General features: G+C 44.1%; 1 protein-coding gene across 1 annotated transcript in view; it reads right to left on the reverse strand.

The window, feature by feature from the left end:
• Positions 1–1,069: 1,069 nt before the first annotated feature.
• Positions 1,070–23,933, reverse strand: part of LOC110499033 (anthrax toxin receptor 1) — a 31,146-nt gene continuing 8,282 nt past the window's right edge. Inside the window, exons 3-18 of the mRNA XM_036955879.2 lie at positions 20,017–20,088; positions 19,701–19,782; positions 19,553–19,583; positions 19,360–19,433; positions 19,183–19,251; positions 18,106–18,186; positions 17,807–17,867; positions 16,487–16,585; positions 15,961–16,030; positions 14,584–14,662; positions 13,956–14,051; positions 13,568–13,606; positions 8,796–8,894; positions 8,436–8,603; positions 8,157–8,237; positions 1,070–3,735 (exon numbers count right to left, since the gene is read on the reverse strand). Coding sequence (XP_036811774.1) covers positions 3,472–3,735; positions 8,157–8,237; positions 8,436–8,603; positions 8,796–8,894; positions 13,568–13,606; positions 13,956–14,051; positions 14,584–14,662; positions 15,961–16,030; positions 16,487–16,585; positions 17,807–17,867; positions 18,106–18,186; positions 19,183–19,251; positions 19,360–19,433; positions 19,553–19,583; positions 19,701–19,782; positions 20,017–20,088 — 1,465 coding nt within the window. The 3' untranslated portion in view covers positions 1,070–3,471. The remainder of the gene's footprint in view (positions 3,736–8,156; positions 8,238–8,435; positions 8,604–8,795; positions 8,895–13,567; positions 13,607–13,955; positions 14,052–14,583; positions 14,663–15,960; positions 16,031–16,486; positions 16,586–17,806; positions 17,868–18,105; positions 18,187–19,182; positions 19,252–19,359; positions 19,434–19,552; positions 19,584–19,700; positions 19,783–20,016; positions 20,089–23,933) is intronic.

The following is a 23,933-nucleotide window of genomic DNA, read 5'->3' on the forward strand; positions in this document are numbered from 1 at the left end:
TAAGCAAATATTGTCTGCTAAATTAATAGTGTAGCCCACATCCATTTGGCATAGCCAGATCAGGACCTAACAGAAGGACAATTCAGAGTATGCTATTCTGTTCTTCTGAAATAGACTACATTTTCTTCATATCATGCTTCTTTAGACCTATCTCAAAGTCTGCATCAGTGGCTTGTAGGTTATGTGTGAAAGCCAGGAGATACTAAATGTGTTTATGTTATTTAAGGTCAATTACCGTGAGACCGACAGTTATTTGCTTGACAATCACCGGCTGACAAAATTTTGTGACCGCCACAGCCCTATCCCGGATTTACATTTACTATGTTACGTCTAGTCCATGAGACCAGGCTGTGACCACAACTCCATATCGTGGCAAAGTGGATCATACTGAAGCTGCTGAAAGTGTGTGTGTGTGTGCACTTGTGCATGTGTTTTTGTTGTCTCCTATCCAAATGTACTGGGTGGAGCAGCAAAGAATCTCGAACGTGTGAAAAAGGGGTCAGTGAGTGCTCCTTTTACAACACAGAGCCCCTCATAATTCACATAATATGAAGCCTTGCTGAATTGAATTGTATTTACGTAGAGTTTGGCACAGTCTGAATATTACCCTAGGTGTTTCATTTGTCTGGGGTGAGATAATATCTGTGCCTACATACAGCATCGTGGTGCATTGTGAGTTTTTGTGACAGTGTAACAAACATAGAGATCCTATTAAATGTAATATTCTAATGACTAATTCTATGGTAATAAAATGTATGTGCTCACAATCCCCTCAGTAGAAGACATTGTTAAAACAAGTGGCTGGAGTATTGATGGTGTATTAGTAACAAAGTTCTAAATATGGTTTTCCCTCTATAGTTGTGCTGTCCCTGCTGGCCTGTCTGAGCTCCCCTGTCCGGGAGGTGAGGAGGGCAGCCACAGCCACCCTCCAGACACTAGCCCAGGTGGATAGCTCTCCCTTCCACCCCATCATAGACAGGCTGCTGAAGACCACCGAGGAGCTCACCGGTGACCCCACTCACCTCAGATAGGTCACTCACACACAAAAACAACCCATTAGTTTCATATAAAAGCTTGAAAGTCAACCTTTATTAATACTGTAACAAACAAAAAAAGAAAATGTAAAAAAAAAAAAAGAATCTTAAGACGTCTTTCCATACTTGTTTCAGTACTCCCATTAATACATGAAAAACAATGGTTAACATGTAAAAGAATGGTTAACATTTAGCGCAGGGGTGTCAGAAATATGGCCAGTGGGCCATTTTATACTTTAAAATCACAAAAACAAAATCGAAATAGTATCAAAAATTATAATGGACCAGCGTGCTAATATTCACTGAAATGAAAGCTATACAGACAGGGAGCGTAGGAAATTCTAATTCTAAAGGACTATTTCTCTGCAAATTTTGACAGCGAGGAAATAGAACACATTTTCAGTGCGGCCCTCCGGACCTCGTTGAAGGCCGAATGCGGCCCCCCGGGGCAAAATGAGTTCGACACCCCTTATTTTAGCGTCTCAGAGCTTTTTCTCAGGAGAACACGACCCCACAATGGCCCTGATGATCATTCTGAAGCATAGAGACAAAAACGCACCAGGGACGACATACTACTGAGGTCTACTTAACGTTGTTGCTCGCTCCTCTTACTATGCCATTGCTTGAGTGGGATGATGTTCCAATAAAGAGCCATAAATCCAGTCATACAAAATGGCGGATGTTCATCATTGTCAAAAAGTAGAACTATATAATTACACTTGGGTGCCATAGAGCTTTATTTGTGTCGTACCGATAAAAACAAACAAAATGCATGCACCTCTCTTAATCATCATCATCATCATCATCATCATCCTGAACAGCTTTCAGCAGTGCTACAAAATAACAAAGGAATATAGTAACACAATGGTATTATAGGTCATAATCGAATGAAGTACATTATACAAAGAGAGTAGAAAGATCTAAGTAGAACAATTCTGAAAGGTACCGTGTGTGATAAGCATACAATAGTATTCCTCAACCTTTGTCTGTACCAAGGACCGGCATGCTATGGACTTCCTCCTTTTTGAGGGCTTGATTTAAATCAGTGTTGGTTCATTGACAAATCACTGAAATGTCACGTGCCTTTTGATACAGGACAGTTGCACTGAGGAAGGGAATACTCCATGACCTAGTGCCCGGATTATAGACCAATGGGGTTGAGAAACACTGCCATATGAAGTTGCGTGAATAGTTGTTTGTTTACATGCACAGTGTCCACCTTTGTCAGTGGACACCTTTGTCGTATTCAAGTACGCTCCTCTAGGTCTTTGGGGTTAATAAATTAGAGACGCGGTGAACTGCCCTGCAGTTGCAATGTGATTGTGATTCGATCAAAAAAGATAAAGGTAGAAAATACAATGTATAAAAGTAAAGTACAGTTTTGAGACTGTAAAAAAATGGATGAGAGCCAATGACCTGACTTTAGCTGTTTTGTTTTGAGAGGTCCATGGTTCAAAAGTGATTTAAAAAAAAACTAACAATGTAAAAAATGATGCTAGATCTGAACTGCATTCAATGTGCACGGATACCCGATTATCAACTTAGATAAACCTGGGTTCATCCTTAGAGATAATCACCAACAAAGTGTTTAAAAATGCAACATTTTTACGCTAACAAATCTCTTACGCTACGCCTATGTACTGTATGATTCTCAACTAACTCGTTCAGGGGATGTAACAAACAAAAAAAGATCAAGGTGTTTGTGCGCCTCATTTTTGGCAGACCATGTGCTCCTATCCTGAGAGAGTATACTGTATAAGCAGAAATCTTACGTGTTCAGTCCATATAAAAAGTGTCCCAGTGTCAACTTATGCTTATACGCTTATGGCTTCCGGCAACACTACCAAATGGAAGTAATTAAAATGTTTGTTTTTTTTACGGAATTATGGAATAACCTACATGGGTTAAAACTGGCTTTCTCAGTCTGTGTAAACTGATTTGGACATGAGAAACAAATATTAAACTTAATCAAACCAGTGCCATGTTTTGTTGACCCCCTAAAAAAAATGTGCCCTTTCACATCTTCCAATTGACAAAATAGAGACACATCTAAAGATACATCTAAAAATGTACAAAAGAGACATGCAAAAAAGCTCCAAATTCTACATTCTAGATTGGTTTGATAGCAAAATCCAATCATTGTGGTTCTAAGTAAACCGACTCAGAGATGACTAAAGTTACACAAATTCACACAGTCTCACTCTACTTTCGCCTTGCCACTAACCATCATAAGACTCAGTAGCTGATCAAATCATTTCATCCATTGCAGTAGGTTTCTTTCTATGACTACATATTTTGCTGTCCAGCAACAAACCATAATGTCTCCTGCTAATTTCACCCCAACTCCAATAAATACTGTGCTTCTTTTTCGGGTTTGAGGGAGCATCTTTGGCAATGTGGACTATTTCTTTATTGGAGTGGGGTCCCTAATTTGCTCTCATGGTCTGCTGTTTGGGCAGGGTGGGGGGCGTGTGGGAGGGGGGCAGGGGGGACCTGGGGGGGTGCGGGATGGGGGTGGCCCTGGGGGCAGCTGGGTGACGGGCGGCGCTCGCGGGGGCGGGCTGGTCTGTGGTGGCGGCGCTGTAGTGGGGCTGATCAGGGGACGGTAGTCAGAAGCGGGAGGGGGGCTATGGGCCCGGGGAGTTGCCTTGGCTGCTGCCGCTGCCTCGTCCTTCACCCGGGTGAAGTTGATGCATCGACCCTGGGGGGAAAGAGACAGTAAAATCAGATTACACTGGGATCAGTATATACTGGAGGTATACAGGACCCCATAAAGCTACAGTAAAGACATAACTCAGATGACATTGTACCCCCCTCCCTGACATGATCCAGCCCCTCTCCCACGTACAGCACACAGGTGTCTAACTCCCATCTAGGCTAACATCTCTGAGCCCAGCTGACCCCATGGTCATGGGACGGTCACTACCCTTTCTGTCTGTTCCAACCAGGACCAGCTGGCTGGATGGTTACCCATCAGCCCTTGTTGTGACCCCCCTACGCCCTCTTCCCAGTCCAATGTTCTGTTCCAATGTACTGTTGCTGTTGCCAATGAAAGTGTGGCTGCTTACCAAAAACTCCATGTTGTTTATAGCACCATATGGAGAATAAGAGAGAGAAAAATAGATAAAGGGGGAGAGAGACAGAGGATTGGTAGGGGGGGGGGGGGGACAGATGATTGGTAGGGGGGGCAGAGGATTGGTAGGGGGGAGAGAGACAGAGGATTGGTAGGGGGAGAGAGACAGAGGATTGGTAGGGGGGGAGAGACAGAGGATTGGTAGGGGGGGAGAGACAGAGGATTGGTAGGGGGGAGAGAGACAGAGGATTGGTAGGGGGGAGAGAGACAGAGGATTGGTAGGGGGGAGAGAGACAGAGGATTGGTAGGGGGGAGAGAGACAGAGGATTGGTAGGGGGGAGAGAGACAGAGGATTGGTAGGGGGGAGAGAGACAGAGGATTGGTAGGGGGGGAGAGACAGTGGATTGGTAGGGGGGGAGAGACAGAGGATTGGTAGGGGGGGAGAGAGACAGAGGATTGGTAGGGGGGGAGAGAGACAGAAGATTGGTAGGGAGGGAGAGAGACAGAGGATTGGTAGGGGGGAGAGAGACAGAGGATTGGTAGGGGGGAGAGACAGAGGATTGGTAGGGGGGGAGAGAGACAGAGGATTGGTAGGGGGGAGAGAGACAGAAGATTGGTAGGGAGGGAGAGAGACAGAGGATTGGTAGGGGGGAGAGAGACAGAGGATTGGTAGGGGGGAGAGAGACAGAGGATTGGTAGGGGGGGAGAGACAGAGGATTGTAGGGGGGGAGAGAGACAGAGGATTGGTAGGGGGGGAGAGAGACATAAGATTGGTAGGGAGGGAGAGAGACAGAGGATTGGTAGGGGGGGAGAGAGACAGAGGATTGGTAGGGGGGAGAGAGACAGAGGATTGGTAGGGGGGAGAGAGACAGAGGATTGGTAGGGGGGGAGAGAGACAGAGGATTGGTAGGGGGGAGAGAGACAGAGGATTGGTGGGGGGGAGAGACAGAGGATTGGTAGGGGGGGAGAGAGACAGAGGATTGGTAGGGGGGGAGAGAGACAGAAGATTGGTAGGGAGGGAGAGACAGAGGATAGGTAGGGGGGAGAGAGACAGAGGATTGGTAGGGGGGAGAGAGACAGAGGATTGGTAGGGGGGGAGAGACAGAGGATCGGTAGGGGGGAGAGAGACAGAGGATTGGTAGGGGGGAGAGACAGAGGATTGGTAGGGGGGGGAGAGACAGAGGATTGGTAGGGGGGAGACAGAGGATTGGTAGGGGGGAGAGACAGAGGATTGGTAGGGGGGGAGAGACAGAGGATTGGTAGGGGGGAGAGAGACAGAGGATTGGTAGGGGGGGAGAGACAGAGGATTGGTAGGGGGGGAGAGACAGAGGATTGGTAGCGGGGGAGAGAGACAGAGGATTGGTAGGGGGGAGAGACAGAGGATTGGTAGGGGGGAGAGAGACAGATGATTGGTAGGGGGGGGGACAGATGATTGGTAGGGGGGGGGCAGAGGATTGGTAGGGGGAGAGAGACAGAGGATGGGGGGAGTTCTTGAGGCAAATAAGTTAATTTTGTTGATAAACTTTTTGCTCTATATTCTCGTCCACAGCAGCTACATAGTTTGAACCCCCACCATCCACCACAGTGGCCTCATACTGTGAACTCTCGTGGTTTATGGCCTAACTCAGATTCATGCCCTTACTGGAAAGACAACCCAGTAAGCCTTTTTCCATCCCCCACGCAGATAGGCAGGCATGGACTTACTAGGGCATACTGTAGGACTGTAGAGGCATTTAACATTATGCAAACACACACACACACTGAGTGGCCGTATCGGCAAAAAAATCAAAAACAACCGAGGACACATTCCATTCATTCTGACTTGTAAATTATGCGTCAAGGAGAAAAAAAAACAGAAATCCTCTGGTAACCAAACACTGTCTCCTCAAATCCACTCTAAGTCTCTGACATTCCTTCCAGTCAATAACAGGATGAGAACAAGAGAGGGATGTTGAACATAAAATCACATATCCTTTCATTCTCTGCAGAACCTTTGAGAGGTTCATTTCAGCTACCTTTCTGCGAGTACTTCACATCGAACCAGTGTGGTTTGCGACATTGAACCACAAACTTACAACACAAAGGCAAGACAAAGAATGTCCTTCGAACCTCCCTTTTCCAATGTCTGCCATTAAACCCAGATGTCATAAAACAGACTAGCCAGGGCTGCTTCAGCAGGGTTCGTGTCCCCGCTGGTCGAGACGACTCTCGCGGTTGTCTCCGCTGCCTATTACCTCATGCCCTTCGCAGTGCAAACTCTCCATCAGGGGAGACATTAAATCAAAGCCTCTAGTTTCACCTCAGGAGTCGATCTGCTCGAGCACGTGATGTTTTACGTAGGAGCTCGCGGAGAAGTTGGAGAGTAGTTGGAGGCAAATAGCTGAGGTCCCTAGGACTAGGGATACACGGAGCGAGAGGGAGATGACTAAAGCAGACTAAGCATGCTAATACCCTGCACACTATACCGCACTCAACCTAAACTAAGCAAACAGGGAGAGGGTCTGTGTCCAAAACCAGCACAGAGAATCCCATAGTGGAGTGGGAGAGGAAGATGGAGCGAGAGGAGGGGTGTGGAGAGAGGGAGAATACTGACGGAAGGGTCAAAGAGAATGAGAAATAAAAGATGAACAGATGGTGCCTTTCTGTTTTTCAGTGCCGTGGAGTTACATAGCTACATGAGTTGTATTCAGAGAGGATGCATTGACTAGGGGACATAGCAGCTCCATTGTGGACTGATGAAATCAAAGGAAACTAGGGATTGAACTGTAAAGGCTTTTAGCCAAGGCTTCTCTCAATAGTGCCATTCAGGATACAGCCGTCGTCATAGCAATCTGCATGGTAATAAAATGCAACACAGCAACAGACTGAAATATGTCTGTCAGGAATCCAGATCGGACCTTGGCCAAATGGGTCCAATGGAACACACAAGGCCTGTGTATATGCTGTGAACGCCAATATGGCCTGTGTGTGTATATGTGTCTGTGTGTGAGAGAGAGAGAGAGAAAGAGAGAGAGGGAGTGTGAGTGGGAGTGATACGAGCTGTGTTAGCAGTTAGCATGGCCTAGGGGACAGACATGCTGAAATGTCAGTAAGACAGTTTAATGGTTCTCCTCAGGTCACACTTTACATAGGAAAGAGCTTGCCTGCCTTGTATTTGTTTCCATTCCCCCTAAAAAGAAAACAAGATTACACCAGTACCAGTAGGCCTGCCTGGGAATTTTTCTGCTCCTTCGTGTAACAGACCGCAAATTACTTGAGTAGGCGACGCCATTACACGGAAACACTTCCTCTGGAATAAGCAATGCATCATGTTTAACCTTTTGCTCGTGGTGATCGTCAAACGTTTTCCTGGATCAAACCTTTTGAACAAAGTATCGACATCTATTTGGCCGGGAGAAATCTTTGAAATTTGAAGGAAGCCAATCATTAGCATAGGCATCATTGTTTCCCTTTGCGGTCGAAAGCTTATTCTCTGTGTTGTTGTTGAGAGCTTATCTGGCAGCACCTCACTTCTTCTCAGTTCATACATTTGGCTGAGAGAACACTCTTTACATGTGGAATTCCCGTTAAAAAAAGGGTTGTTTTCTGCAAATAACGCATGATTTTAACGAGCACCTGGAGAGGTGCCACCTCAGCAGGCTAGCTGCAGATCTAGAAGGAAAGAAAGGAGAGGAGGGCTATGGGATAAAGAGTCTCATATAGCCCAGCCCCTCCAAGTGCATATCTAGAGCAAAAACCACCTTCAACCAACCCCGAGCCAAACTCCAATCTCCGTTTTGATATAAAGGGTCAGTAATTGCAGTTCAAACATGTGCCCGATCAGAAAGTAGTTAACGTCGAGGTTTTTAAAACATAAAGTGGATCTCTCTGGGGCACGTCCACAGCTCTGATTTATTTTCTTTTTATGGCAGCGGCTGATTTGAAGCAGGTTTTGGGCTCTGCCTTATCATGGATCTTGGCACTGCAGGGGGGGGGGGAGTGTAGGGCTGTATGATGAGGGATAGGGCTAAGGCTGGGCTCCCATGGTGTTTTAAGGCTTTAGTACTCACATGATCTCCTGGCTGAGGCCGCATGAGAGAAACCTGGTCGTAACCGCGGCGAAACAGGGCCCAAATGGCATCCAGTTTACCCTGCAAACAAAGGGAGGGAGACATGGCTATAGTGAATACTGTCAAAAATGTTACCTGTGTAAAGTGTGCATGGCCAATATGTAATTTCATACTACACACAGTACCCTATTATACATGTATAGGTAGAGAGGAAGAGAGTGTATAAACTAGTCTGAGAAAGAAAGGTAGAAAGGAAGGAGAAGAAGAGAGTGTTTTTACCTGTATGGGGGTGTACCACTTCCTGTCTGTGGCTGGCTTCCTGTTGTGGGCCTTCTTGGGCTTGGGCTCGTACGGCTCAAACTCCTGCTCTGGCATTTTCACCACAGCGTTCTTGGGCTTCTCCAGCTTAGCCCCCTCCTCGGTTGAACCCTTCCCCCCCCAGCGTACCTGTAGGAGTGGAACAAAGGTAGGGTATGACCTACTGTACCTGTGGAAGTGGGCCTACAGTACATACTACACACAGGCGGTGAGGAAGAGTCTAGAATAAAGTTCCAACTGTCATGTGTTTGTGAGGAAATATGGAAGATAAAGATGGACATTTATTTGGGTGTAACTGTAAAGTGATTGGATCCACCTCACCTCCATTCTTTTGATTCCTCCGACTCCTCTTCCTCCATAGTAGGATGCATCCACGGTTGGCCACTTCTTCTTGGGCATGCCATCTTCATCATCTGATTCCTGGCAGACAAGAAAAGATGGGAGCAAATAATGAACTTCCAAGCAAGTGTTTAATATGCCTAGGGATCTATTTTCTGCTGGCGTTAAGTCGGAGCTACTGTCAAAATCACGATCTTAACTTTGACTTGTAAAAGCCAGGGTTCGGCTATTTTTCAACCCTGGCGTGAGGGTTGGTCATTTACCTGTCTTCCATCAGCTCGCTTGCGCTGAGGTGGGATGGGTGGAAATATTTTAGGCGTGTCTTTTAAAAACGTTCGCTTAAGCATTTGGTCCCTGAGTGGTAATATTTAAGATTCACCAAAAGCTGGACTTACAAATAACACAATTGGTTATGGCATCGATTTTGCCAACGGAGGCTCACAGTAGCCTAATCAGTGGCCTTTAACCTATGTTTTATTAAAATATTACAAGCAGCAAAACAGTCAACAGACATTCCCTTTATTCTTTATATTGAACATTATTTTTCTCCAGCTTCTCTGAAAAGTTTGGCCCTATTAGGCCTATCTGCGATGCCCATTGACTGAAAGGAGCCCGTGACTGTGGGAAGAATGTTTAGGAACAAGTTATAGCAACTGCTTATTATTTTTCCTTTATAATTGAGTTAAAAAAATAGCATCTTCCACTAACATTTGTTGGACCAAACCGTCAATTGGTAGAGCGTGGCACTTGAAACGCCAGGGTTGTGGGTTTGATTCCTACGGGGGACCAGTATTCACCCCCTTGGCATTTTTTCTATTTTGTTGCCTTACATCCTGGAATTAAAATGTTTTTTTTGGGGGGCAGTTTGTATCATTTGATTTACACAACATGCCTACCACTTTGAAGATGCAAAATATGTTTTTATTGTGAAACAAACAAGAAATAAGACAAAAAAACTGAAAACTTGAGCGTGCATAACTATTCACCCCCCCAAAGTCAATACCTTTTGCAGCAATTACAGCTGCAAGTCTCTTGGGGTATGTCTCTATAAGCTTGGCACATCTAGCCACTGTGATTTTTGCCCATTCTTCAAGGCAAAACTACTCCAGCTCCATCAAGTTTAATGGAGTACAGCAATCTTTAAGTCATACCACAGATTCTCAATTGGATTGAGGTCTGTGCTTTCACTAGGCCATTCCAAGACATTTAAATGTTTCCCCATAAACATCTCGATTGTTGCTTTAGCAGTATGCTTAGGATCATTGTCCTGCTGGAAGGTGAACCTCCGCCCCGGTCTCAAATCTCTGGAAGACTGAAACAGGTTCCCCTCAAGAATTTCCCTGTATTTAGCGCCATCCATCATTCCTTCAATTCTGACCAGTTTCCCAGTCCCTGCCGATGAAAAATATCCCCACAGCATGATGGGATGATGTTTTTGGGGTGTTGAGAGGTGTTGGTTTTGCGCCAGACATAGCGTTTATCTTGATGGCAAAAAATCTCATTTCTAATCTCATCTGACCAGAGTACCTTCTTCCATATGTTTGGGCAGTCTCTCCCACATGCCTTTTGGAGAACAATTTAAGCCATGGCTTTTTTTCTGGACACTCTTCCATAAAGCCCAGCTCTTTGGAGTGTACGGCTTAAAGTGGTCCTATGGACAGATACTCCAATCTCCGCTGTGGAGCTTTGCAGCTCCTTCAGGGTTATCTTTGTTCTCTTTGTTGCCTCTCTGATGAATGCCCTCCTTGCCTGGTCCCTGAGTTTCGGTGGGCGGCCCTCTCTTGGCAGGATTGTCGTGGTGCCATATTCTTTCCATTTTGTAATAATGGATTTAATGGTGCTCCGTGGGATGTTCAAAGTTTCTAATATTTTTTTATAACCCAACTCTGATCTGTACTTCTCCACAACTTTGTCCCTGACCTGTTTGGAGAGCTCCTTGGACTTCACGGTGCCGCTTGCTTGGTGGTGTCCCTTGCTTAGTGGTGTTGCAGACTCTAGGGCCTTTCAGAACAGGTGTATATATACTGAGATCATGTGACAGATCATGTGACACTTAGATTGCACACAGGTGGACTTTATTTAACTAATTAGGTGACTTCTGAAGGTAATTGGTGCACCAGATCTTATTTAGGGGCTTCATAGCAAAGAGGGGGAATACACATGCATGCACCACTTTTTCATTTTTTATTTGTTTTAAACAAGTCATTTTTTTCATTTAACTTCACCTATTTGGACAATGTTGTGTATGTCCATTACATGAAATCCAAATAAAAATAAATTTAAATTACAGGTTGTAATGAAACAAAATAGGAAAAACGCCAAGGGGGATGAATACTTTTGCAAGGCACTGTATGAAGATGTATGTACTTACTACTTACTGTAAGTCGCTCTGGATAAGCTTGTCTGCTAAAATGACTAAAATGTAAAACATTGTGGGAATTCCCATCACTGTCCTTGGTGCTGAATCCGCTTGTAGCCTAAGATATTTGCCTGTTAGTTTGTTTAGCTTTCACTTGGCAAAGTGACTAGCAGGCCATATTAACGGTGATGTTTGGCTAATCTTACACTACATGACCAAAAGTATGTGAACACCTGCTCGTTGAACTCTCATTCCAAAATCAATGACATTAATATGGAGTTGTTCCTCCACTTTCTGCTGTAACAGCCTCCACTGTTCTGGGAAGGCGTTCCACTAGATATTGGAACATTGCTGCGGTGACTTGACTTCAGCCTCATGAGCATTAGTGAGGTCCGGCACTGGTGTTTGGCTATTTGACCTGGCTCGCAGTCAACTTTAGAATTCATCCCAAAGGTGTTTGATGGAATTGAGGTCAGGGTTCTGTGCATTCCAGTCAAGTTTGTCCACATCGATCTCGACAAACCATTTCTTGTGTGGAACTCGCTTTGTGCATGGGGGCATTGTCATCTTGAAACAGGGAAGGGTCTTCCCCAAACTACTGCCACAAAGTTGGAAGCACAGAATTGTCTCGAATGTCATTGTATGCTGTAGCGTTAAGATTTCCACTTCACTGGAACTAATGGGCCTGGCCCGAACCATGAAAAACAACAAAAGACAATTATTTCCCCTCCCCAAAACTTTATAGTTGGCACTATGCATTGGGAGAGGTAGCATTTTCCGGGCATGCGCCAACCCCGGATTAGTCCATCGGACTGCAAGATGGTGAAGAGAAGGCGTTTCCACGGTTCCAGAGTCCAATGGCGGCGAGCTTTACACCACTCAAGTCAACGCTTGGTATTGCACATGGTGATCTTAGGCTAGTGTGTGGCTACTCAGCCATGGAAACCCATTTCATGAAGCTCCCGACAAACAGTTATTGTGCTGACTTTGCTTCCAGAGGCAGTTTGAACCTCGGTAGTGGTTGTTGCAACCGAGGACAGGCGACTTCAACGCACTAAGTGCTTCAGCGCTCGGTGGTCCCGTCCTGCGAGCTTGCGTGGCCCACCACTTTGCGGCTGAGACGCTGTTGCTCCTAGACGTTTCCACTTCACAATAAAAGCACTTACAGTTGACTATATGACAAACTGAGTTGTCAGAAAGGTGGCCTCCTATGACGTTGCCACGTTGAAACGTCACTGAGCTCTTTCTGTAAGGCCATTCTACTGCCAACGCTTGTCTATGGAGATTGCATGTTCAATTGTCCATGGCTCGAACATGCAGTGCATTTTCGAGAGGCGAATACAATGTGTGTAGAAAAATATTTCTATGTTAAAGCCAATTTTTTAAAAACTAGACTGGCTACATGTTTGCTGTAACTAGGCCTATCGTATGGTTATTGTATACTATTTAATAAACTATCTTCAGTGGATAAGACAAGCATCCATGCCTCCTGCCCCAAGAGTCCTTAGGCCTACACATTTATGCTCACTGTATGCTCATGGCACGAGAGAGGCGATGTATGATATCATGCCTCTGACCAGATCCTAAATATTTTTTTTCTTCTTTTTCTCTCGTTTAATTTGACAAAAAAAAAAAAAATTATTGGAAAGATTCCGCCGTCCGTGAGTTTGTGTTGAGAATGTACATTGGCTGGAATGCAATTGCAATTCCGTCTGCTATTTCTGGGGGAGTTGAAATGTGATCTGTGAGATGGTTCCATGATGGTTAGAACACATTACAATCGGAAGTATAATGGGGAGCGGACGTTCCCCATTTCTCTTCATATCGGGTCTTTGTCCAGTTCCTGTGAAAAGTTTGGACGTGCGTAAAACCCTCCATAGTCTAAGTTGCCTTGTCTGTATAATACTCCCGCAGGGAGCAATGACGGCGCCTGTAACCGTTTAGACTATTTCAAACAATTGTTTTTTATTTGTATTTTTTTTGTTTTGTTGCAAGACTCAAGCTGTTTCCCCTATCCAGCTGTTCCATTCTCCGTGTGGCCTGCTGCTAGAATGGACAGTAAAATCGCTAAAGTCGCAACAAAATTGAATATGACCTTCTGAATCAAGTTCGGAATGACAACATTCAACATCTAAAGTCCCGCATCACTATATTGAGAGCTTTTCTGTTTCTAAAATTGACGTATTTGGGTGTTTCTGGAGCATTGAGTCCCTGTATTGTACAACGAGATGAGGAAGTGACTTGCTGGTTGGCCCAAGTCTGTCAAAAAAACCCAAATGGAATCGCAAAAAAAGTGTCTGGACCCTTCTATAACATGCCTGCAATTTAACATAAAAAAAAAAAAATAGAGGTTTGGTTGTGAAAAAACTAAATGCGCCTTCAAGGGCTGACTTACTGGCTCTGAGGGGGGTGCTGGAGGAGGCTCTTTGATCACCTAGACAGGAAGTTCAGGGTGGAAAGTCACATTCATATTAATTGATGACCGTGACTAAGTGGTTGCATCAGGTGTTAATTATCATTCCCTGGCATTTGTCATTTATCATCTGCGAAACTGACAAAGAAATTGTTACACACTTTTAAACTCATATCTATATCTATTACATTCTGTCAACACTCTTACACAAACAAGAACAACCATTTGCATTACATTGAGCCAGGTTACTTTTAAAGGGTCATTAAATCATTCAAATGGCAGCTACTCTGCTAAAGGGTCCACTCTATACAGTATAATATAACATGTGGCCCATAATTGCCATCATATTGAACCAATTTTTGACGGTTACCACTGTGCAGCAGAGGGGCCAGAACCACCACATGAACAGCATTGCCATCAACAGGAACAGAGCCAGAAGGGTGATGAGAAGGATGGTACCATCAAACTGCCAGGGGGAGATAAGAGTCATCGTTAAGACAGGGTTAGGACCCTGACGAGAGATGAGAGAGGTTGAGGAGGGGTCTCAAGATCTAAATAGGGGACAATATGGTTCCTATTAGAGCCTGTAGACTGTGGATGGGATGTGGTGGTGTTTTTTCTTTATTTTGTGGGTGAGCGGAGTGCTGGTTTAAGTCCCTCTGACGTGGGGGGTCTTTTGGGTGGATCATTGCTGAAGCCCCTTGTGGTTTGGCTCCAGACAGAGCACCAGATAGAGCAGAGGAAGAAAAGAGGAGGAGAAGGAATCTTACTCAAGCAAAACAGGAGCCCTCTGAAAAAAAATGCTGAGAAAAGAAATGCCCCATAACAAGATTAAGAGGGGAAAATGAGGCAGAAATAAAAAACTGAAAAAGATTGAGATAGAACAGAAAAAAAGAAGAAAACAAATTTTGGAAATAGGATAATTGTTTCCCAACATAAGACCATTTCTCGTGAGTTTTTGAGTAGTAGTTGTAATGTGATTGGAAGAGCATACTTACACACTCTGTGGTGGTGATGTGCACAGAGCTAGTGATGAACGACAGGCCTTCATTCATGCTCACTTGCAGATAAACAACCCTGAAACACAAAGACGCACAGGGTTTCAATGCAGGAACTGCCAAATGGAAGCAAATTATGCTAGCTAGGACTTGCTTGGACAAGACAGCTGAATGTCAAAATGGCACCGTTGTCCAGTGCCAAGGTGCCACACAAAAAGAGCTTTGCGCCCAACAAACAAACAGGCTATTATTGCTCAGACATGTTATTACATGTCTGAGACTAAGTAGGGCATCGGCACAGGCATCAAAGTTGGTTAAACCCTTTGTCAGCCAAGACAAGTTTTACCTTGCCCGATCAAAAACAATTGATGCCCATATCACATCTCTTTTTCTTCCCATCTCCAAAAACTACTGCCAGTACCTTCCGCTTCTGGGCGCAAAACAATTCTAGCCAGGAAAACATACCAAACCTCAATGATTCCAAAAAAAACACATTTTGAATTCCACAAATTTTTTTCCTAGGGGCGCAAAGCACGTAGACTGATCCAAGTGGGTATGCGAAGTAGGCCATTTTTGACTGATAAAGCCTCTTCAGGTTTGACAGTCTGGAGTCGGGTACGTGGTTTAAGTTCATGTGCATGCATACCTCAGTGCCAGCAAAACACCTTCTTATCCCTTAAAGAAGCAACGATCAGAGGACAAATATGGACAGTTGGACTTGGGCCATGTTCACATTTTGTAGAGATGTGAGCATGTGTGTGTGAGGGGTGCTAAATGCCAGATTACTCTACAGATGAAGAAAAGATGACAAAAGATGAGAAAAAAATGAGGGAAAAAAATATGGCAGAGAGGGAAGGGAGTTAGAGAGAGAGAGAGAGAGAGAGACAGAGGAGTCACTGTAGAAGGGTGAGGGGAGAGGAGAATGTAGAAGGCTGGAGGGAGAAGGTAGAGGAGAGGACAGGAGAGAAGTAAGCAGGGAGGGGAGAAATTAGGGGAATGTGGTGATGAAAAAAAGAGGCTCTAAAGTGGTTTGTTGATTGAGAAACGAAGCCAGCCGATGGATGATGGGTGTGTCTGTGGTTAGGATTAAGGGGCAACCTTAACCCCGTCCTCATTATGAATACACAGGGCTCTAACCAATGAGGATCTAAACGAGTGCTCATCGTCATATAGAGAGAATAGAGGAGGAGTGGACTGTGGCCCTGACAGGGATCGTGAAGACACCCTAATGCACGGCAGGCTTCTTCTGGGTCTCTCCCTCTGTTTGCGAGGGCTGGAGAGTGATCGGCTAGACATGCGGTTAAGAGGCAACACACTCTCATCCTACAGGGATAGCTCGGACCATTTGAAAACGGATGTTAAAAAATATCTACTCACTGCCCAACTTCATCTATAACCGGAGCTGTACACAGCAGGAACGTGTCTTCAATATCCACAGGCTTCTCATCTGGGGAGAGAGCCCAACACTTTTGTCAGCGGTTTCCTTAAATAACTTAAGTTTCTTCAATCACCTATAGTACTCCATGCATGTTACAGCTGAAAATACACATTATACACATTAGTATAAAAACACCTGGTAAGCCTACAGCATTTTAAAGGTAATTATAAACTGGGTTGTTCGAGCCCTGAATGCTGATTGGCTGACAGCCGTGGTATATCAGACCATATACCATGGGCATGACAAAACATTTATTTTTACTGCTCTAATTACGTTGCTAACCAGTTTATAATAGCAATAAGGCACCTTGGGGGTTTGTGGTATATGGCCAATATACCATGGCTAAGGGCTGTAATCCAGGCACTCCGCGTTGCGTCGTGGGTAAGAACAGCCCTTAGCCATGGTATATTGGCCATATACCACACTCCCTCAGGCATTATTGCGTAAATGAAACCAGGTACTCACTAATTGTGAGGGTGTCGTTGACTTTAAAGCTGCATAACACCTGCTCTATATTTCTGGCGTGAAGGAAACCATTCCCTCTCACCACCACCTGGAAACTCTCTGGAAATAAAAGACAACAGCTTTAGTTGAGTAAAAATAGTACAGATACATACATACATACAGTACATACATACATACATACATACATACATACATACATACATCATAGGCTATCAGACATTACACAATTATGTTGGATAGCATACAAGATTAGGTACATTGGCTTGGCAACACTGGTTAAATAATACAGAAAACATACTTAGGAAACAGACTGCAGGTCATATGGGACTTGTCTTTCTCGATTGGGAAAAAAGCCATTTATCAAACTGACTTCCATTTGGCAGGCCAGGATAAATTCCATTTAGAGACGCTCTCATAACAAGATCCCCAATACGATACACTCCATTAGCACCAATGGGTATTCCTGTCTGTTGGTGTCATTAGAGTGATCAGACTCCTATGCAAGTCAGCTGGTTGGCTTGGCTCGCTAGCTAGTTAGCTATCTGGCTAGCTGTTTTGTTTTGACCCCTGGGGCAAGCAAGCCCAACGTAAGTTGAAAGCAGAGGTCTGTGTGGAGATGATAGAGGCTTGTTGGGAGGACTACAGGGCTACTCTGATCTGTTGCCGACGTATAGTGGGTTTTCTGGCTCCCTAAACTCTAGAGGCTGCCGGGGGCATTACTCAGGTGGGTGCTGCATGTTGGTGGTGGTCAAGGAGTAGCTGGCTAGCTACCAACAGAGGCCTTGCTGCAGGGTGCCCTGTTCAACGGCTCTAAACCAGTACTTCATTATTCTGAAAGGACCTGTCTTGACTGACCAAGGCTCCTGAGGCTTCTGAGGCTGTGACAATGATACTCCCTCATGATGACAATAAACGGTTTCTAATAAACGATTTCTTCATTTGTTTATTTAGTTATATTTACATATGGACTGAACGCTATAATTCAGCTCTTGACTGCCAATGTTGTACACTATGATTGACAATAAACTAAACCTTAAACATAATAATTCATTTGGCAACAAATTGATAAAAAACGGAGTGAAACAGGGAGGAACTCCCTGAATATGTCCAATAAGAAATGCTTGTTTAAGTTTTCCATTGCATAATGTTTGCTACGTTTTACTACTCTGTACTAATGAATACGTGCCGGCTGAGCCCCAGTCAGAGGGAAGGGCACTGGCACCAGCTTGGCCCCTTAATGAAATGAACACAGCACTTAAGCAATGACAGGGAACTAGCATTGACTGGCATTGATCTGCTTTGTTCCTATAGGGACCTCACCTCCTGCACAAACACTGGAAGGCTCTGCAGCTAAAATCTCAATACAGGACTTCTTGATGATCTGGAGAAGGAGAATAAGGGGATGAATTGAGTTGAGTAGGTTAATATTAGCTCAAATGAACTCATAGCTTGTCAAGACTCTTTGTCAAAACAGACAGGTAAATCAAATGTGAGACATTCGGTTGCTGTAGATTACAACATCTTTGTCTATTTTGTCTTTCCATCTTTATCTGATCTTTCTTTGAAGGTATGTCTTGTGAAACAGGACTGTCTCTCCTTTCTGTCCGGGGTTTATTTACCGAGTCGATCACTCCTCGCAGGGCTACGAAGCCGCCCATCACAGGAAACACATGCTCGATGGTGTCTGCTATGGTGGCCAGCTACAGGGGGAAGGAGAGAGCAGGTTTATTTACAAAGGCCCAGTGCTTCCTCCTAGCTCACATCTCAGGAACCAGAGACAGACACATATTATTTACATCATGACCCATTCTCTTCAGTGAAGAGTTCAGGGAACACTTGATTTGAGAATGATATTGTTTCTCTATAGTCTTAGAAGAAAGGTGCTATCTAGAATCTAAACGGATTCTTCGGCTGTCCCCATTAGAGAACCCTTTGAAGAACCCTTTTTGATTCCAGGTAGAACCCTTTTGAGTTCCATATACAACCGTTTCCACAGGGAGTTCTACATGGAACCCAAAAGGGCTCTACCTAGAACCAAAAAGGTTATCCTATGGGGAAAGCTGAAGAAACCATTTGGGACCTTTTTTAAAGAGTGTATTGCTCCATCTTTCCCTACATGCATGACCAAGTTAGGGGGAGAATAACAGTACAATGATAGGCGCACTAAGCACAATCAGGTACAATCCTAATGTACAAACGACATTGGACAGATGCCTAAACTACTGTGCCTTGACAGGTATAGCATACACAGGTATAGTACAGTATATTATGTCCAGGCATTTTGTGAATGTCAATCTGGGTGGTAGAATGATTCATAGGGCCAATCAGGTTTCGAATCCAGTTTAACCCTGCATCTTACTCTGAAACATTCTTCTTAGCTGATATGTTAATCGTTTGCATGCTAGTCAAATCGCCTAATTTCTCTATCATTAATGCGCAGCCTGGGGTATAAGTAGCCCTACCAACCTCACAAGCAAGCTCAGGTTCAAGGTGTGTAGGTAGATACAATTACAGGAGACATAGTCTGCAAACGGGTTACTAAAAATAAATAGCACATATTGTGATCGTTGTAGTGAAAGAATATTGAGTGAGTAGTATACTGCATGTAATTATGTACTTTTTTGTTTTAATAACAAAAATGTGTTTTCACAGGGGAAGAGGACATGCGTCTGTTTCACTGCAAACTAAATCGTTACCTGTGTCTCGTTGAAGTCTTTCACTCCAACACAGTACACCATAGCTCCTAGAGATCGGCTTCTCTCCGCCTGTTTGTTAAACAAAACAAACAAGAATCAACCCCAGAGAGCAGGTTTTTACATTTGTCTTTCCTTTACAGCAACAGGAAGGTGAACCCTATAATCCTATTTGAATACCTCCTGTTGTGCAGTGACGAGCTGGTGTTCATTCAGCTCCCCATCCGTCAAGGCAATGATAACACTTGCTGTTCCTGTAACGGAGAGGTCAATCAATGGTATGACCTCAACATGGCCAAGTACAGAAAAAAATGGGAGCGATTTAAAAAAAATGTAGGTCTAGATCTAGTGACAGGCGTCATTGGACGCTTACCAAAGTTTTCATGGTGTATCTGCTCATTTGCCTGAAAAGAGAAGACAATATTATTCTTATTCTTCTGTTTTTTTTTCTTCAAAACTATATGTTTAACAGGTAAATAACGTGTGGTAAAGTAAGAACCCAGTCAGAAGGAGATAAGTACCCTTTCCAAGCCCAGGTGCATGAAGGTGTCTCCACCAGGTATCTCTCTCTTCAACACATTCAATCCCTTTCTTATCTCCACCCTGAACAAACAACACAGACCGCAAATCACAAATCACGTGTCACTGAAAATGTCCTTGGCTGGTCTTTAACATGTCATTGCTGAGTAAAACAGATCAAAGTTTAGAGGGCTTCATAACTTTCTTCCATTTCAAAAGTCCTCATACACGACAATGGGTTAGTCCCAAATGGCACTGTTGTTCCCTATAAAGGGAATAATGTACCATTTGGGATGCAACCCCAAAATGTTAGTGTACCTGTTTTCTGTCAGTCTCATGAGAGTGGTTCCTCTGGATGAGAACACAATAAAGGACATTCTCAACATGGGGCTGTAAAAACAACACACAAACACAAGGTTTAGATATACTGTACGCTTTTGGCACCATTTTCCTTTTGTCGAGCCTCAAAGAGGCCATACTATGTTTGACCTCAAACAATAAACAAACAACAAACTAAAGGGACCACACACTCCAAACCATTTATTTCACTGATTTATTGTGATATGCAAGCATGTGTTTTGACGTCAAAAAGTCCATCAGAGGAGGCTGGTGGGAAGAGCTATACGAGGACGGGCACATGATAGTAATAATAAAGGACATGGAATGGTATCAAACACATCAAACATAAGGAAACTAAGTTTGACTCCCTTCAATCGATTCCATTCCCGGCCATTACTATGAGCCCGTCCACCTATAGCTCCTCCCACCAGCCTCCTCTGATGTCCATGCATCTAAGCGTAAGTCAGAATTCTCTCGTGTGGTGAGTTCTGTCCTATTGTTTGTGTACGTGCCACGCTAACAAGGATTCAGGACACCGTTTTTCAGACAAATACATACATTGAAGTGAGCATGTTGCTTGCAATACTACAGCACGTTCAAACTCAACTCCATGGTTTCAGCTGTTGTTTTTGAGACTCTGGTAATGATGCAAAACCATGCCAACCAAACTGAGGTAGCAAACTATCTACATTAGATGTCCATATTACTCTCCCAGCTTGAACCTCTCGACCTGCCATTATGTTCATGACACACAGCGGTGGCCATCACAGCGGTGGGATGGTAAGCAGCATATGCAACAAAATATTTTGCTGTGCGATCTGGAGTTTCATTTTGGGAGCACCAGTGCAACTAGAATAAAATCCAAGAAAATAATTTATGCATAACAATATTTATCCGCAACCCTCTTTCACACTGTTCATGACACAAACTGTTCACACCCCTCTTGTTGGCGGAGAGAAATTGCTGCAGGTTTAAAGCTTACTTCCTGCAATTCTATTCATTATGCATAGGGATGGATACTTTTGTTGTTGTTGCCATTTTCAAGCTAACTTCCTGCAATTCTACACTTTTTGCCATGTCTTATGTGTGTTCATGTGATACTTGAGCGACAAACATTACAACAAAGTCAATGGGCAAAATAAATGTTAGCTGACATGGGCTAGTTGATCTGGACATTTCTGACAAGTTATAAATAGCTCTCTAAGGTCTTCAATGACTGAAGACAAGAAGAAAACTGCTGACGCTTTACCCAATTTAGAAATTGCACCTTGTGCATTCTACGATTACAAATTTCAGGAGTAAGTTGAAAGCCGGACTGAGTTCCTTTTTTTATGGGGGGGACCACTGGTGTAGATCAGCATGTTTGTGCAAAGACTACTTAAATGTGATTAGGATCCTCTGAGAAACACAGACCAACACGTCGGTTCCTACCCTGTCATAACTCCTAGCTGGCTTTTTCATTTGTTGTCATGCCAAACAACACAATCATTCTATTTCTATGATTCCAACAGTTCACCCAAGTGTTTTGATCTATATTGCAAGTCAAATCACAATTTTTGGTTGAAAAATCGCAATTTGTCTTTTTTTTGCCCATATCGTGCAGCCCTACTAATAATCTTGGTAACTTTACCAGTATATGCAAACATCTGGTGGCACAAAAATAAAGTCAGTCTGGTTTTAGACCCCATCATAGCACTGAGACTGCACTTGTGAAGGTGGTAAATGACCTTTTAATGGCATCAGACTGAGGCTTTGCATCTGTCCTCGTGCTCCTAGACCTTAGTGCTGCTTTTGATACCATCGATCACCACATTCTTTTGGAGAGATTGGAAACTCAAATTGGTCTACATGGACAAGTTCTAGCCTGGTTTAGATCTTATCTGTCGGAAAGATATCAGTTTGTCTCTGTGAATGGTTTGTCCTCTGACAAATCAACTGTACATTTCGGTGTTCCTCAAGGTACCGTTTTAAGACCACTATTGTTTTCACTATATATTTTACCTCTTGGGGATGTCATTTGAAAACATAATGTTAACCTTCACTGCTATGCGGATGACACAGCTGCATTTCAATGAAACATGGTGAAGCCCCAAAGTTGCCCTCGCTAGAAGCCTGTGTTTCAGACATAAGGAAGTGGATGGCTGCAAACTTTCTACTTTTAAACTCGGACAAAACAGAGATGCTTGTTCTAGGTCCAGAGAAACAAAGAGATCTTCTGTTGAATCTGACAATTAATCTTAATGGTTGTACAGTCGTCTCAAATAAAACTGTGAAGGACCTCGGCGTTACTCTGGACCCTGATCTCTCTTTTGACAAACATAACAAGACTGTTTCAAGGACAGCTTTTTTCCATCTATGTAACATTGCAAAAATCAGAAACTTTCTTTCCAAAAATGATGCAGAAATATGTATCCATGCTTTTGTTACTTCTAGGTTAGACTACTGCAATGCTCTACTTTCCGGCTACCCGGATAAAGCACTAAATAAACTTCAGTTAGTGCTAAATACGGCTGCTAGAATCCTGACTAGAACCCAAAAAATGTATCATATTACTCCAGTGCTAGCCTCCCTACACTGGCTTCCTGTCAAGGCAAGGGCTGATTTCAAGATTTTACTGCTAACCTACAAAGCATTACATGGGCTTGCTCCTACCTATCTCTCTGATTTGGTCCTGCCGTACATACCTACACGTACGCTACGGTCACAAGACACAGGCCTCCTAATTGTCCCTAGAATTTCTAAGCAAACAGCTGGAGGCAGGGCTTTCTCCTATAGAGCACCATTTTTATGGAATGGTCTGCCTACCCATGTGAGAGACGCAAACTCGGTCTCAACCTTTAAGTCTTTACTGAAGACTCATCTCTTCAGTGGGTCATTTGATTGAGTGTAGTCTGGCCCAGGAGTTTGAAGGTGAACGGAAAGGCTCTAGAGCAACGAACCGCCCTTGCTGTCTCTGCCTGGCTGGTTCCCCTCTTTCCACTGGGAATCTCTGCCTCTAACCCTATTACAGGGGCTGAGTCACTGGCTTACTGGTGCTCTTTCATGCCGTCCCTAGGAGGGGTGCGTCACTTGAGTGGGTTGAGTCACTGATGTGATCTTCCTGTCTGGGTTGGCGCCCCCCCTTGAGTTGTGCCGCGGGCGGAGGTCTTGGTGGGCTATACTCGGCCTTGTCTCAGGATGGTAAGTTGGTGGTTGAAGATATCCCTCTAGTGGTGTGGGGGCTGTGCTTTGGGAAGGTGGGGTTATATCCTTCCTGTTTGACCCTGTCTGGGGGTGTCATCGGAAGGGGCCACAGTGTCTCCTGACCCCTCCTGTCTCAGCCTCCAGTATTTATGCTGCAGTAGTTTATGTGTCAGGGGGCTATGGTCAGTTTGTTATATCTGGAGTACTTCTCCTGTCTTATCCAGTGTCCTATGTGAATTTAAGTATGCTCTCTCTAATTCTCTCTTTTTCTCTTTCTTTCTCTCTCTCGGAAGACCTGAGCCCTAGGACCATGCCTCAGGACTACCTGGCATGATGACTCCTTGCTGTCCCCAGTCCACCTGGCCGTGCTGCTAATCCAGTTTCAACTGTTCTGCCTGTGATTATTATTATTTGACCATGCTGGTCATTTATGAACATTTGAACATCTTGGCCATGTTCTGTTATAATCTCCACCTGGCACAGCCAGAAGAGGACTGGTCACACCTCATAGCCTGGTTCCTCTTTCGAGGTTTCTTCCTAGGTTTTGGCCTTTCTAGGGAGTTTTTCCTAGCCACCGTGCTTCTACACCTGCATTGCTTGCTGTTTGGGGTTTTAGGCTGGGTTTCTGTACAGCACTTTGAGATATCAGCTGATGTACGAAGGGCTATATAAATAAATTTGATTTGATTTGATATCTTCTTCATGAGATGTTC

The sequence above is a fragment of the Oncorhynchus mykiss genome, chromosome 20 (genome assembly GCF_057628025.1).
Source record: "Oncorhynchus mykiss isolate SJ-2025 chromosome 20, ASM5762802v1, whole genome shotgun sequence".
Taxonomy (NCBI): Eukaryota; Metazoa; Chordata; class Actinopteri; order Salmoniformes; family Salmonidae; genus Oncorhynchus; species Oncorhynchus mykiss.